The 17,063-nt window shown below is 43.0% G+C and overlaps 1 protein-coding gene across 1 annotated transcript in view; it reads left to right on the top strand.

Annotated features, from left to right (window-relative positions):
• The window catches only part of SERGEF (secretion regulating guanine nucleotide exchange factor), a 92,789-nt gene extending 76,433 nt beyond the window's left edge, over positions 1 to 16,356 (top strand). The window contains exon 14 of the mRNA XM_021714883.1: positions 16,105 to 16,356. Coding sequence (XP_021570558.1) covers positions 16,105 to 16,356 — 252 coding nt within the window. The remainder of the gene's footprint in view (positions 1 to 16,104) is intronic.
• Positions 16,357 to 17,063: the final 707 nt, after the last annotated feature.

Here is a 17,063-nt window from a genome sequence, read left to right as displayed (position 1 = left end):
TAGAGATGAGGTCTCGCCAAGTTGCCCAGGCGGGTCTCGAACCCTCAGGCTCAGGCAGTCCACTCACCTCAGCCTCTCAAGGTGCGGGATTATAGGCTGAGCCACCGAGCCCGGCTATCACTGTTTTTCAAAGAGGTGAAATGTGTGTGGGACTGGGCAGAGGGTGATGTTGTTTGAGGCTTCTTTACCTAGCATTCTATATGTATATGTGTATACTGTCTATTTTATTTATGCCAATAATATTAAGTTAGGTACACATTATTGTCTCTGCTTTACAGATAGGGACACTAGAACTCAGAGACACTAAGATGGGGACACTAAGCACCTGGTCCAAGGTTGCACAGCAGGTTGGTGGCAGAGCTGGCCCTGCCACCCAGATGTCTTGACCCACAATGCTGTATCCTTTCCACTGTCCCAGGCGGCCTTGTTAGCATCCTGGGATATTGATATCTTGCTCATGAGGAGAGGAACAATGAGCACGTGAGGTGCCTTGGGTTTTCTTTGACTCTTTTTGGTCTAAACTTGCTATTTCCACTTCCTTATGAAACCTACTAGATTGTACTTGGCGTGTTTGCGGGACTGCTTCCCATTCAACTTTCCCCTTCTGTGTTAGACTGGGAGTAGAAAGGAGGAGCCAGGCTGGAGTATGCACTGCCTGTTTTATTAGAAAGGCTTTTCCGGGGCCCTTCCCTCTGTAATTAACACCTTTCATTCAAAAGAAAACAAGTAAATAGCTGTTCCTTCTTATTTTCAAATATTGCTGAAAATCTTTGCGACATTCTTGGTTGGATATCCTGGTGGTGTCTGAGCATTAGACTGCGAAAGGGACTGACAACACCATTACCTAAGAGGTTTTCTCCAGGGGAATGGCCAAGTCCAGAATAGAACAGCCATCTGCTGCCAGATGGACAGGGTTCCACTGAGCTAGGGTTTTGACTCAGAGGCTGGCCTTTTCTTTGCGTTTGCACCTTTGGGATATCCCTCGTGTCATTGTTCCCTTCTGGCTCATTGACTCTCTCTCTCCCCCAAAGGCTGTCCTGTCCCTCAGGAGTCACACCTGAGTGGTCCAGAGGATGCCAACAGCACACTGTATTCATGCAGTGAGGTGGCACCTCAGCTTCTCTGCATTGAAACACCCAAATTAATTCACCGTTGTTAGCAGTCTTCCCGGCTGAGATACCCAGGGCAGGGCAGAGCATGATATTCAATGCCAGAGGTGGGACTGACAAGAGGTGAATTTTTCTGTCCACACTCAAATGCTCTTGCCTGATTTACCTTGATATTTCATTTTGTTGGAAGCCAGCAGCCTAGGCAGGGAAGCAAAGACAGATTGGTAGGTGACTAGAAATCAGAATAATATAGTCCATTTTCCTTTTTAAATTAGAAAGAAAAAAGTTTGTTTTCAGGCTTGTCATCTAACTTGTTTACTATTAAAATATATTCTTCTATTTTTACTTCTTTCCTCTATGCTGGTCTTTCTCTTTCTCCTTGTTCTGCCATTCTTTCTTCTTCTTGTCCCTGCTCCACTGTCTACTCTTGAATCATTTGTTTCCTGAGAATATGCAAATATGGAATGATAGGAAAAGTATAGCACACCAGCCTCCTCCCCTTCTGTGGGTAATAGAATCACCATCTTAAAGAGAGGTCTGGAAGGTAACACTCTCTCATTCAGAGTGGATCACATGTTATGCTCTGGCCTACAACAGTTCACTGTCTGGTGAGGAGGACCAAGAAACCAAGGCAGAAAGTGTCTTTCCCTGACACCACTTGTCCATCACTTCAGCCTCTTTTGATCCCTGTGAAGCATCCCTGCCTAGGTCCTCTGGGGAGCAATATAGATATTTGCAACTTTATTCATGCATGTACTTGCCATTAGATGCTGTTTCACTTTATAGAACTTGGGTTCTAGAGTGTCCAATATGCTCATCTATTCCTTCGACATCCTGTCTTTCTCTGTTTGCCCACTGTTAATTACTCCTAATTCCAAGTATGAACTTCATATTTCTTCATGTCTCAGGCACTAACAACTTAATAATGTAAGTGTCCTGCAATCTTGGGCAAGGGACTCGTAAGAGGCAGAAGAGTCTGGTGACCCTCCTAATATGAGGGGTCTACAGCCCTGAAGAGCCAGGGATTCTGTAATATAACACAGGGAATTAAAAGTTGGGATGCTTGGATTCTAGACCCAGCTTCCCAATAACTTGATATGTAGTCTTTGAGAAGTCACTTGGCTCCTTTGGGTCTCAGTCTTCCCATTTTAAGCTTGGGTGCCTGCAGGGATACAGGTTAAGGTGCATATACTATACTGTGACTGAGTCAAACCGCTACCAAGGTTTATTGTCTTTTTTTTTTTTTTTTTTTTTTTTTTTTTTTTGAGTTGGAGTCTCACTCTGTCGCCCAAACTGGAGTGCAGTGGCCGCTCCCGGCCACCGCAGCCTCGACCTGTTGGGCTCCGGCGATCCTTCCGCCTCAGCCTTCCGAGTAACTGGAATTACAGGCATGCGCTACCACGCCCGGCTGATTTTTTGATTTTTATTGTAGAGATGAGGTCTCGCTGCCCAGCGGGTCGCGAATCCGCAGGCTCAGGCAATCCACTCACCTCAGCCTCCCAAGGCGCGGGATGACAGGCTGAGCCACCGAGCTTGGCATCTTTTTTTTTTTTTGCATTGGAATCTCACTCCATTGCCCAGACTGGAGTGCAGTGGCATGCTCACAGCCACCCCAGAGTCGACCTACTGGGCTTAGTTGGTCCTTCTGTCTCAGCCTTCCAAGTAGCTGGAACTACAGGTGCGTACTATCATGCCTGGCTGAGTTTTTGATTTATTGTAGAGATGAGGTCTTGCCAAGTTGCCCAAGCTGTTCTCAGACCTATGGGCTCAGGTACTCCCTTCACCTTGGCCTCTCAGACTGCTGGGATTACATGCTTGAGACACCGCGCCTGGCTGGTGTATTGTCTTTTAAAACACTTGGTGGGCCAAACCAATGATAGGCTAAGCAAAAGATGTCTGAGGGTTTGTATTTTACAGTCTCACGCTTTGTTTTCTCTCCCGTAGCACAGCTTTACCACAGCTGCAAAGCGAAGCCTTAGGACTAGGTTAGGTCTTCAGGGACGTTACCATGAGCACAGTACACTAGAATCAGTAGCAACATGTAGCAACATGTTAGCTGGGTAGAGGGGCCTCTATCACTTGGGGTGTTGGAAACTGGTAAGGGCATGGTGGCCATTGGCTATAGTGTTGGTTCTCTAGGGGATCCCCATCTCCTGGCCACTACTGCTTGCTTTATCCCTGAAAGTGTGTGCCACAAAGCATCAGGGAACTGGGCAGGAAGGATGGTGCTAACCTAGCCCTACCCTGCCAACAATGTGATATACATCCTATGGGCAGAGAGATTTCACAGAGGGCGCTAGAGTCCCAGGTTTCTAAAGTCCAACCTCATCAGAGGCCCTGTGGTCATTTTGGGATAGTTCTTATTATTAAAAAGCTCATCCTTATATTAGTTTTTATCACTACTTTGTGAGGTACATAGGACAGGGATTTTAAAAAAGAATTTTAAATTTCTGGTTAAAAATAGTACATGCTCATTATAGAATTGTAGAAGAACACCAAATCATCTATAATTTTACAACCTAGAGAAAACCACTTATAACATCTAATACATGTTTAAATGTTTTTTCTACATGTATTTTAAAATATGAGATATTATATATAGTATGTTTACTTTATATCCATATTTTCTATTCTCAATTATGTTAGGAACATTTTCCCCATATTATTTACATATTCTTTAAGATAATTATTTAACATTTAAAAATAATACCCCATTATTTGTTAGATGCCATAATTTATGTGATTATTTTTGGAAATTTAGGTTGTTTGCAAGTTTTTGGTACTAAAAATTATGCTGTGATCAGCATCTTCATACCTAAATCTTTGGTCAAATCTCTGGTTATTTTCTCAAGAAGGATTTCTAGAAATAGGATTCCTGGAAGAAAGGATATCAGCTTTTTAAAGGTTCTTGACACGTTTAGTACAGCAAGAATGATTGATGTTTGCATTCTGGTCCTTGGTCCCTGTGCTCATCACTGGTAGAGTGGCAGATACTTGAGTGTCTGAGACATCTTATTTGAAAATTTCCTGTGCCCGCTAAATGGGGAATGGGTTTTAAAGTTATGTTATGCTCTAGCCATCTTCAGCCATATTGAATGGCATCCCAGCTCTGTGAGTCTCTCTGAGAGGTGCTTGCTGGTTTCCCTGGGCAGAGCCACACCTGGACCAGAGTATAGGTCTTAGAGAACAGAGAGCTTCATGTTATCTTGGATTGACTGAGGGGCAAGCCTTCTTTATTAGAACACGAGAAGAATGCTGTTTTGTTACTTGTCAGATGAAAAGAATGCATGTGAAAACACACTGAAGACCTCTATAAATGTGATGATGTGTTATTATCAGGGTGACTTTGGATTCGAATAATAATGCTGATATGACTACTAAAGTATTATGACGTAATACTTTTGGCACATTAGGGACACATTTCGACACATTAGATATTTGAACGATAGTGTGGAATCTCAGAGAATATCTACTCTGGTACCCTTCTTTTACAGACAAGGAAACTGAGACTCAGAGAGCTGAGCCATCCTATATCACCCAGAAGAATAAGCCTGGCAGCCAGATCCTCACTTCTAACTCCTTTTTGCCACATTCTTATTTGCTTATTCTAGAGTCAAGAGTAGCAATTAATATCATGCTTGTGTGTACTTCTGAGGTACTGTTTAATATTTTTACCAAATCATTTTAACATCTTGCTTGTTACAGTATACTGATTTGCTTTTCATACTATTAAAAAAATAGACCAGGCTCGGTGGCTCAGCCTGTAATCTCAGCACTTTGGGAGGCCGAGGCGAGTGGATTGCCTGAGCCCAGGAGTTCGAGACCAGCATGGGCAACTTGGCGAGACCTGGTCTTTACAATAAATTTAAAAAAATTAGCAGAGCATGGTAGCGCACGCCTGTAGTTCCAGCTCCTTGGAAGGCTGAGGCAGAAAGATTGCTGGAGCCCAGCAGGTCGACACTGGGGTGGCCATGAGCAGCATGCCACTGCACTCCAGCCTGGGCGACAGAGTGAGATTCCAACTTAAAAAAAAAAATAGATGGAGTTTTATGAAATTTCAGGCAGATTTGCCATTAGATTGCTTCCTCTTCTGAATTATTGAACGAGTGAGAATTATAGCACATACGCACATATTGTGTACCTATAGACCTGATGGTCTTTGAGGAAATTCATCAATTGCAACCTCTAACCACTCCCTCCACCCTGCTGTACCCACCCCCCCTTGCTTTATTGTCTTCTAGTGTACTGTATATTTTATTCCTTTATTGTATTTATTATTTGTTGTCGTTTGCTAAACTGTAAGCACCATGAGGGCAGGGTTTTGCTTTTGTTTTTGTTTGTCTCTTTTCTTCTTAGTTCTTAGAGCACTGCCTGGCATATAATAGCATTTGATAAGTATTTATTGAATGAGTTCCTGAATTAGGAATAGGGCTTTTGTGTTGGGGATGGAGACTTGGGATCTACTTCTAGTTCTTAATTGCTTATATAAGATTGGGCAAGTCTTTCTTCTCCTTTTAGCATCTACAAAGGGGAACCCCCTCCAAAAGAACCCTCAGAATTTATTTATAAAAAATTATGTATTCTTACATGTTACTTTAGTCACCTTAAAAGTACTCTCTGATGCAATATACCTATTGGGATGCTTTTTCCACTGCTCCAGTTTTTGAACTCTTCAGTGTTGATGCCTTTTAGTGCTTCTGCTGTTTTTGGTTTTACCTCTTTCACATCAGTTTCATCTGTGGAAACATTTAAAAAGTCACTCAGGATGAGATCAGGTGAATAGGGATGGTGGGGCATGGGGATCATGCTGTTTTTGATCAAAAACTGCTGAACACTCAGTGCAGTATGGACAGATGCGCTCGTGAATTACCCATCATGAAATGGACAAGCATGTTGAAAGAACTCCAAAAAAAAATTTATTGAAGCTGAACTCAGCCTTACACAACAATGCTAGCTGGTACACTGATGCCGATGGGTTCCTATAATACTTATCTAGTGGGGGGAACCTGTATTATAAGGAGCCCACCCTCCAAAAGATAATTCTGGCTTTTGGGGGGTCTCTCGTATAAAATAAATGCACTAGCTCTCTAAGGTTCTATGTAGCTCTAAAATTCCATGATTCTATACATTGTTAGTTCTAGATGCCTAATAGTAGTAGTATCATTTTTTGTTTTATTTTCAAATAAAATTATATGCATAGCTTAAATCTAAAACATAAAAATGTAACTGTTCCAATTGAATGAGACTTAGGGATAGGGGAGTGGGGATAGGAGAAGAAACCTTACAACTTGGATTCCTGCTGGCATGTCCCTGCTGTGGTAGCTCCTGGGACACATGGCAAGGAACACCAGGGCTCTCCAGGACTTAATTTGAAAAACGTTTCTCTAAATTAAGTGAGAAATGGGATCTGGGTCATCTCTCTAAGTAAAATTTTGTTTGTGCTCAGATATGGATTTGAAGGAAACATTGAATAATGAAAAAAAAGACGTGATATAGTGTTAGGTAGTGGAATTGTAGATGATACTTTCTTCAAATAATTTTATTTATTGTTAGACAAAATTAAAATCAGGATAAAATTTTTTGATTATGTAATTTTATTAGAAACCCATTTGGTTGGAGTTACTCAAGACACTTGATCTGCAGTTCCTTTTCTTCCGTGGATACAAGTGTCATGTAACCTGAGACCTAGAGATCTGTTTGTTTTGGAAGTGCCAGAGGAATAAGGGGTCTTTTTGACGTTTTTTACATTAAGGTTCCTGCAGTCATGGTCCCATAGCATTTCATTGGACCACGTCTAAGCAGTGGTCTGACCTGGAGGAGAGTTGTCAGATATATGGGTTCAACAGGACAGTGAGTTAAAGATAAATGACATAGGCAATTTCTTTTTATTCCTGAATGTGTAACTGGATTGAATTCTGTCTGGGTTACCAGCTGGGAAGCAAGCTAAGCTAATATTTGCCTAGCTCTGTAATCTGAATTGTTTGAGGGATGGTTTGGCTTGTTTGAATTTGAGTATCCACTAATAATCAAGAGAGATTGAAGCTCTTGTTTTGTTGAGTACATATTTACCATGTATTATATTACCTTTTATTACTATAGCAGCTAGGGAAACATTCAGAGTAAATTGTCCATAGACTCATTTGATTGATATCCCTTCCTGGATAATAGTAGTGATCTATGTATTCGTTTAAGGATCTCAATACTTAAAAAAAAAAATTCCAGTGTTTTTTAGTATTCAGTTTATTCTGAAAACCACTTGAGCCTTGTTAATTCCATGAGCTTTTGACACTGTGTTTCAGAGAAGCATATGCACAGAGGTACCAGCTTTAGTAGAAACTTTATTGTGGCTGTCATCATAGGAAAAGCAGAGCCACTTGTTGATGGCTATTATTGATGGCTATTATTATCTGGTCCTGTCTGTTGCTATGGTAACTGTAACAACATTTGGAATTATTCAGACTTAATTTTTCCAAAGATGTTTATTTGGATGATCCAAAATATAAGGATTCAACAACACTGAAAACTATTTTCTAGGTTTCTTACTTGCCCACCTTAATATTTGTGATCCTTAAAACAGCATGTTTTTCTTTGTGTGATTTTAAAAGCTTTTAGAAGTAGTGTGCTCCTCAGTAGAAGGCTTATTTGTTTGTTCTGAACTTAGGGAACTTTAGCTGCTGACCCATAGTAACATCTCCTTCTTTTCTGCTCATTAAAGCAATTTGGTGAACTATAACAAAGATTATTGTTTAATTTTACATATGAGGAGCCTGAAGTGACTTTCCCAGGGACAGTAGCTGGTAGTGACTGAGCAAGGCCTAGAACCCAGGTCTCTTGACTCTCAGTTTAGTGCTCTTTCCAGTGGAGGTCCAGCTCAGTGTATATTGTTTTTCTTCCTCAGTTTGCCATTTGGTTGCCACAAGATGACTTTAGTCAATCAATATAGATTTAAATGAGAGAAAAATCAATGAGAACTAGTAGTGAATTGGAACAACATTATTACATTTACAATCTTCCAAGCCCAGATAGTTGTTTAAGCCTCCATTTAAAATAAAAAATGATAGAAATGAACTATCTCTAGATAGATTTATGATTAACCATGTGTGACTTTTGTTTTGTGACCTGTAGAACCTTAAATCATCTCTGCAGGAAATTTGCTGTTACAGTACAGCTGACTTTTCATTATTATTGTCTTCCTCAGTGTTTAACATTTTGTGGTACGCTGGAGGAAAATTGCATTTGGACCATAAAATTAGACCTAACTTGACATTGAGTTTCATTCCAGGAAAACAGATATTTTAAAGTCAAATGTATTATTTCAAAACATAGTCTCAATAAAACATTAATGTGTAACTCAGGATAGCCTTTCTCATCATGAGCATTTTTTATTACATGATTGCTCATGCACTTTAAAATATGATGCTCTTTAATTATGGCCACTGACTCAATTAGTATGCATCAAAACAATCCACTTCTCATTATGCTGTCTTTGCCCCCACACACCCAACTTGAAGTAGCTCTGAATCTCCATTCCCACCCAAAAGCAATAGCAAAACAAGAAAAGACAAGTCAAGACAGCTCTGGACAGCAACCAAGCTGTGCTGGGTTTGCTTCACCACCTGGTGGCAGAAGCTGAAAAATGTTTCAATATTCTGTTTCTACCTCCTTTCTCCTAGGCTGATTCTCCCCTCTTTTCTTTTGTTATCCAGAACTCAGCAAACAGATTCTACTTTAAGCAATATCTTTCTCATATGTACTCACATTTATTTTTCCATCTTTCTTTCAGTTCACTCTTCATTTTAAAATTTAGTGACCTCAGAAACATGGTTGCTCCTTTCCCTTTTATTTTCTCTTTCCCTGTTAATGAGTTAAAAAAAAAACAAAAAACCTTAATTGTGGTTGCTAAGCCTGAGAGCCCTGCCAGTGAATGTGGGGGAACACCCTCAGAAGTGATGGGCTCTCAGTGGAAGGGACAGAAAAGTCCTATATTTGGAATTGAAGAACCAAATGGGAAAAGGCCTCGGGCCTTAAGCCCCAGAGCTTTCTGAACACGCGCAGACATTCCCTGTTGCATCAGAACAGCATATCTGTCTCTTCTTCCATCTCTAACAAAACTTGCTTTTTCCAAAATGTCAATATTTATTTAACATATGCTGAAAAACCTATTTTTACCCAGTATTTTTGTTTTTCTCTTGGTTTAATGAACAATTTAGTTTTCTACCATTTTTACTGCAAACATGCAGCAGTTTGGATGCTCTAGGGCAGTGATTCTCAAACTTAAGCCTCTGTTGGAATCACTTGGAGGACTTGTGAAAACACAGATAGCCGAGCCCCACTCCCAGAGTTTCTGATTCAGTAGTTCTGGGGCGGAGCTTGAGAATTTGACTTCTAACAAGTTCCCAGGTGGTGTCGATCCTGATGGTGCTCATGGTTTGGGACCACACTTTGAGGACCACAGCCCCATATAGATATCGGGCAATGCTTTCCAATTCATTCCTTGACGTAAGTGCTCACAGAAGCCACTTTCTGGCATGTGGGCTGGGCTCCATCTGCCACTTTTCCTTTCAAAGCTGGAACCACTTGACCTTTAGGCTGAGACTTTGTTGAGGAAAGTAATTGTGCCTAAAGAATGGCTAGGACATATTAAAGAGAATGTTGGGTGTGTGTGTTTGGGTGGGGCAAGACAGCAGGCCTGGGGGACTGAGAATCATTTATAGTGTTTCTGTAAGAGGAAGGTTCTGGGTTATGAATGGGTTGCCTTACTCAGTGTGGCATTATTTGTTTGCAAAGCAGGCATTATATTTTTGCCCTCATGCTCTTTCTGGTAGCATTCTGATTTTTAGTACAGGTCAGCAATTCATTAAATATATTGCTATTATTACAATGGAAACAAAGAAAGGAGGAAATGGTTTCTAGGTAAATTTTAATTGGCAATTTTATTGATTAGTCTTCATAATATTCTAGTTAGACTTATTAAGAAAAAAAAAGAAAGAAAGAATGCCTGAAATTTCCAAGCAAGTGACAAATGGTGGCTGTTTCAGGGAGCGGCCTGGGATGATATTATGTAGTAAATTGCAAATGCAGAAGGAACAGGTGCAGTGCTGAATCGAGAGACTAAATAGGCTCAGGAAATACCGTATTAGTTCTTCCTTGTGACCGTTTTCTCCGCAGTGTAATTAAGAGCAGGGTAGCCGACGTCAGCTCAGGGTGTGCAGGACTGAAGAGTTCTCCCTTTGCCTGCTGATTACAGCTGATGGACTCACATCTAGAATCTCAGACCTTTAGCACTGTGAAGGCCCTAAACACCATCCTGGTCTAACCCCTTCCATTTACAGATGGTGAAATGAGACTTTGATAAGGGGAGTCTTGTCCCAAATCACACATCTAGTAGGTGGCAGAGTCTGGACTTGAACCCTGTGCTTTGATTCCAGGCCTCATGCTCCTCCTTTTGTACTGTACTGCCTTTCCCCTCACTGGTCTTAGCCCATTTGCAGACCTTTGGATCCCCTTGAGCTACCTAAGCACAGCATAGTTGGGGAAGAGAGTTTTGTCTGAAGCTTTAATGTCCACAAGGATTGGGCTCAGGCTTTGCCATCTTCTTGCTGCTGCAGCCATGGGATCTCCATCTATAGGCTCAGTCCTGGGCCTAGTGTTGTGCCTTGGTCAGACAGATCGAAGGAGCTCAAGTTCAGAACCCGGGGGTCAGTAAGATGTCATCTAGGCTGCTATCCCTGCCCTGACCTGCACCAGTTTCTGTCTTGTTACCTGTGCCTGAATCCTGTCTTGATAAGTGTCTGTAGGGTTGGGGCCTTTCCTTGGTGTCATCAACTCTTTCTTATCTGTAGGGGGTTGGGGAGGGGATAGGAGGATGACATTTGTTGAGCATCTGTTTTGTGCCAGTCACTTTACCCACATCATATATAATCTCTGTGAAGTATTATCTGTATTTTGCAGATGAGGAAACTGAGACTCAGAGAGATCTTGGGACTTGCTTTAGGTGTTATGGCTGATGCAGAGTGGAGCCGGGGTTCATATTTGAGTCTGTTGAGCTCCTGCCCCCCTCATACTCTATATACTTCTCAGAGCCTGTAGTTTGCCCATAAACCCAGTGTATTCATTTGTTCAATGAATATTTATCGAATCTTACCATATTCTAGCCGCTGTGCTAATCATTGGAGAGGCAGTACCTGCCCACATGGAGCTTACATTTGGAGAAGACCAAGTAATGATTAAAAAGGAGTTGCTGTGGGAATATACAGCAGGTAAGTCTAATTGAGTCCAGGGTAGGATGGGAATGCAAATCAGGGAAGACCTCCTGGAGGAAGAAACATTTAAGCTGAGACCTGTGTTGAAGCATGAAAGGACCTTGCAAAAGACTCGAAGGAAGGGCTGAGTGCACTGCTTCATGCCTGTAATCCCAGCACTTTGGAGGCTGAGGCAGGAGGATCACTTGAGGCCAAGAGTTAAGAGCAGCCTAGGCAGCATAGTGAGACCTTGTCTCTACAAAAAAAATTTAAAAAATTAGCTGGGTGTGGTGGTGCACACCTGTAGTCCCAGCTACTCAGGAAGCTGAGGCTGGAGCATCACTTAAGCCCAGGAGGTGGAGGCTGCAATGAACTGTGTGACAGGGACACAGTGAACAGTTGTGGGCTAATATCCTGCTACTTGACATGCTTCTGATGCTGCCCACCTGCCTAGCTCAGTGCCTGCCACCTAATGGGTGCCCGAGGAATGTTTGCTGAATAAATGCATGAATGGCTGAAACAACAGGCAAATGGCAATACTGAAAGCTCATTTTGCTTCTTATATAAAAACATAACAAGTTACCTTGAAATGATTTGTAGTTCTAAACAGCTTTTTCCTCTAGCTCCTCTTGTCTTTCTGTTGTTTTGGGTTTCCTTGCTGTATTTTGAGCGTCCACACACATGTCCTGCCTTTCCCTCACAGCCATGGGGTGTCTTCCTGCCTCAAAGAGAGCAAAAGCTGAGCTGCCCTATTATCGTTCTAGTGGCTGCCTTGAGCGTGAAGTTTGAAATAGCGTCAGTGATTTGATTTTTTCCTCTGGGGAACTGGCAGTTGAAAATAAATGTAGAAAGAGCCCCAAAGGAGTTTTTTCTTGGGGGCATGAGAGATGACAGCACCAGTTATTGGTGCACTTTGACAATGCAGAGTTATGTAAGTGGATGAAAAATAGAGGCTATTCCACCAAAGTCAACTTGCCTTACTTAAGTGATTTTAGATTCACGTAAGTGGGTGGCCCAGAGTGGTTCTGTAATTCCACCATTTGCAAAATTCCTAGTTCATGCCATGGAGAAGTAGAATTCTATAGATTGAGGTTCAATCAGTGTTAATTTGCACAATGACTATGTGCTGGGTAGTTTCACATTGCATTTAATAACTAAGATGTAAACAACATCCAATTTCTAGAAAATAACTTTCTGACCTGAAAATTTTGGTTGGAGTAGCACAAAACATTGCAGAACCTGAAATAGGTCAGAATAGCCTACTTGTTAGGATACCTTGGTCCAGAAAAAAATTCCAAGCTGGCTTGAATCTCAACTTCTTTCCTATTTAAATCTCCCAGACCCCCTGGGCTCTTCTCTTTCTGTTCTGGCTTTTGGACTGTGGAGTGAACCTAGCTCAGCATGACCTTGAAGGGCAGTCTTGACTGACACTGATAAAATGAAGTGAATGATCTGGGGTCCTTGTTGTTTGTTGGTTTTTCTCATTGGTTTGTTCATTCATTCATAAAACATTTGTTGAATGACTCTTTGGTGCAGACCCCCATGGATATAGAGACAAGTTTTGCAGTCCTGTCCCCACAAAGCTTGCCGTCCATGGGAGAGAAGATAAGAGTATGCAGTATAAGATAGGTGTGTATGTGTGTGTGTAACGAACTCTGGAGGTCATAGAAGGCGTCCTAGAGAGGGTGAATCTTAGAGGCCCGCCAGGGGTCAGCTCTCAGGAATGGCTCACAAGTCAAGCCCTCATCCCTCCTCAAGTGATGACTGGGCCTTGCCATGGCCTGTTCTGGAGGTGCTCAGTATGATCTCGCCCTTATCCCCCGCCTCAGTGAGCTAGGCCTATTTAAGGAGCAAAGGTCATCCGGAGGCCTGTCACCCTGCTCCTTTAGTGTTGCATAGGGTTTGGTGGTCTTCAAGATTGATTTTTGGAGACTGGGGATAGCTGTAGCTAATGGCTTATAAAGAGTTTTGTAGTCAGAGCTCCACTTGAGATTTCCATCGGAGTTGGTTAGGGAAATCAGGCAGCTGGAAGTGCTCCCTGACGATGTAGTTACTGTGTGACCCTGAAATCCTCAGGTAGAAGAGGAGCCTTCAGCAGGTGTGATGTGGCGTTTCAGAGCAGGCTCTGAGGGTTATATGTTAGTTTTTCACAGCGTGCTGAGGATGAAAGATGGGCACTGAGACCGAGAGCTCCTCCAGAAAGGGGCCCCTTTCCCCCTTGCTGATGACATGCATTGTCATCGAGCCCAGGCTCCCCTCCCCTGTCCCTCTTTCCTCTCTCATGCCTCCTGTCCCCTCGAGTGCTAGGGAAACAGGCAACTGAGATACAGCCCTTGCATAGTGATGTGGCCAATTGAACGAAGTTGAGTAATTCTACAGTCTGCAGTAACATCTCATGTCATAATTAGTGGCAGCAAGGGGTGGGTGATGACCTCTCATCTGCAGGGGTGGGGAGGGCCAGGGTGGCTGCCTGCTCATGAATGGGCCCCGGGGCTTAGAATGTTTCTCTGCTTGTCTCAAAGCCTCACCGGCTGAATGAGACCATTTCAGCTGGGTGGCACCAAGCCAGAAACTGGCTTCCCCTGGATTTGGAAGCAGGAGTCTTCACTGGGATTGGTTTAGTCTGTGCTGCTTCCATGCCGCTGCTCTCCATCCTCCCTTTCTGCTGTGTGATTGATCCTGTGTGGGTCTGTGACCCCAGAGGTTGTGGCCCTCTTCTACCTCTGTCTTACTGTCTAGGCCCAGGCAATGCACCTTTGAGTGTGGTCTTGTCTGTGGGATTCCATCTGGGATGGAGGTTCTGGCAGGTGAGGACCAGTCAGGAGGCAGGAGTGGCCAGGAGAGGTGTTGTGATTTCCGGGGTGACCTCTTTGCTGGTTTTAAAGCTCTCTGTTCGTGGCTGCTGGCAGCATGCCAGCACAGAAGGCGCTCTGGATTCACTAATGCTGGGTTCATGGTTAGACTTCCGTGCATAATTAGTATTTTTAAAATCATTTTATCTAAAGACTTCAAATTTAGAGACTCTAAGTACTTCAGAGACGTTTTATGGATCGCAGCTGAGTTTAAAAGGATCTCGCAGCATTTCTCCCTGGCCCTTACTACCAGCCAGCTGCTTCTAATCATATTCAGCAAAGTCCTGTGACAGACTCATTCTTCTTCCAGCTTCTTGCAGAAGATGTCATGCTCCAGGTCAGCCCAGGTCTTTCTGAGAAGCTGTAAAACAGTGTTTCTCAAACTTCAGTGTGTGAGCAAGTCACTTGGGGATCTTGTTAAAATGCAGATTCTGGTTCTGTAGGTCTGAGTCAGCAGATCTATTCTGCATTTCTAACGACTTCTCAGGTGATTTCAGTGATGTGGTCTGAGAGGCAGAGAGATTTCCAGATAACAGGCATAGAAATATCAGGCTTTAGTCCGGGCTCAGTGGCTCATGCCTGTAATCCGAGCACTTTGGGAGGCCAAGGCGGGAGGATTGCTTGGGCTCAGAAGTTTGAGACCAGCATGGGCAATATAGTAAGACTTTGTCTCTACAAAAAACAAAAAATTAGGCGGGTGTGGTAGCATATGCCTGTAGTCCCAGCTACTCAGGAGGCTGAGGTGGAAGGATTGCCTGGGCCTTGGAGGTTGAGGCTGTGGTAAGCCGTGATTGTGCCAATGCACTCTGGCCTGGGCGACAAAGTGAGACTCTGGCTGAAAAAATTAAAAATAAAACAAAGAAATGTCTGACTTTAGAAATGGATCACCAAGTTTAAGCCTTTGATTTTACAAAGAAGGACATAGAAATTCAGAGGAGAGTGACTTGCTTGAGGCCACATAGCAAGATAGTAGAAGAGACCAGGACTAAGTCTCAGTTCATCCTTTGTGTCATGTGTGCTTTTCCTTTGCTGATCTGGAATGCAAAGTAGAAATAAGGTTTTCGACTTTATCAGGTTTAGAACAGCCTCACAATACCAGACTCTGATATGTTATAGTCTAGATCTGCCTGGAGCCCTTCTTTTTAGGTTTTAGTGAGATATTTCCTGTGTTGGTCTCAAAATCTTCAGTAGTGCTTGTTGAACAGGAAGGGTCTACCACTGGGCAAGGGGAAGTGGCTGTCACCAAACAGTGCCAGATGGCCTATACGGGGTCTTTAGACTGGACTAACTCTCAGATCCCAGGAGCAAAGGGTAGGTCTGCAACACTGAAGCCAGCTGACTTCAGAATTTGCTTAGCACTTTGGCTCCTAGAATATGCTGAGGGCCCTGGGAATGGGGTAGGTAGGTTTGACCCAGATACCCCATCAGGGCCTGGAGTTGGAATAGCAAAGCCACCAGAGAACATGGCGACAGGCAGTGGTTTATTCATGGAGGAGGTCCTGTAAGCTGGAGAGGGGCACGCAAGCAGATGGTTTGCGGTAATCTAGGTAAGTGGACAAACTTCTTATTCTATAAATATCTGTTGTGTGTCTACCACAGCCTGAAGCTGTACCCTGGGGGTGTGGAGATGAATCCCTAGAGTTTCAGGAGGCTCCCAGGTAGATTCTGCATCAAGACAGTCTCTTGGAGTAAAAGCAGGTAGGACTCTGGTCTCTGTGGGAGGTTTCTTAAGTGGGGATTCAGATAGAGGAAGCAACTCAGGGTCACACTTGCTGGACCTCTGGCAGAAGGCAGAGGATTGTTTCTGGAATGAAAACCAAGGAGCAAGGTCAGGACAGGAAGGGCATACAGAGCTTGCTTCTGAGTTGCTAACTTCACATACTTTAAACCTTTCCTGACTAGGAAGGTGAAGGCCATGTGATGTGGACGTGGAGCCAGGCACTGATACTGGAAAAGGATGCAGTCACACAGGCTTCTCATCTGTTTACCTACCTGCCCTCCCCACCTTTGGCCCTGCTTGTGAAAGCCATCTTATTCTGTGGTTATGAAGAGATTCTGGAAGCTTCTCAAGATCAGGTCTTCCGGGGCAGCAGAGGTGGCAAGAGGCTCCTATCCCCATCAACGTTTGTGCTAACATGTTCCAGGGCCTTCTAGGGCTGAGATGTCATTAGATATCTCCTGATGGAGGCAAGTGACTAATGCCCTGATTGGGAAGAAAAATGGGTGAGTGAGAGGTTGGCTTGAGACCATATAGCAGCCTGCGTTTGAAATTGACATCTAATGGCTGAGCTGGAAGAGGTGCCATGTTGGTAATAACGTTAACGGTTGAAGGGGAACAATACCTGGAACCTCACAAGCCCTCAGTGAATATTTGTTGACTCAGTAGGTGTTAGCAAAGTGCTTTAAAGCTTACAAAGCACTTCAAAATATATTCTCTCCCCCAGACACTGTGAGATAGGCAGGGCATCATTCCCATTTGGTAATGACACAGCTGAGGCTCACGATGTTACATATTTTTCCCAAGATCACACAGCTGGTAAATGGTAGAGCTGACACTGGAATGCAGGTCTTTGGTTATTCTAATATTCTGTCTTTGAAGACACTTTTGAAAATGCAGACAGGTACTGCCAGGGATCTCACTATTGTACATTTGAGTTTTTGGTCCTTATTAAACAGATACGGTTTTTATTGCAAAAAAAAATTTTTTTTTTAAGAAAAAATGTGCCTCTCTGTGTGTTTTTACCAAATTGAACCCTTGGGTCTCTCTATTTTTAATAAGAAAGATACACTGGGGTCTGGAACAGCTGAACCAAGCACCATTGCTGCCTCTTCATTAGCTCTGTCTAATTAGATTGAAAGCA

Source organism: Carlito syrichta, unplaced genomic scaffold (assembly GCF_000164805.1).
Source record: "Carlito syrichta isolate Samal-C Ts95f unplaced genomic scaffold, Tarsius_syrichta-2.0.1 Scaffold305865, whole genome shotgun sequence".
Lineage (NCBI taxonomy): Eukaryota > Metazoa > Chordata > Mammalia > Primates > Tarsiidae > Carlito > Carlito syrichta.
Note: the sequence above shows the minus strand (reverse complement) of the source record. Positions and strands in the feature narration are given on the sequence as shown.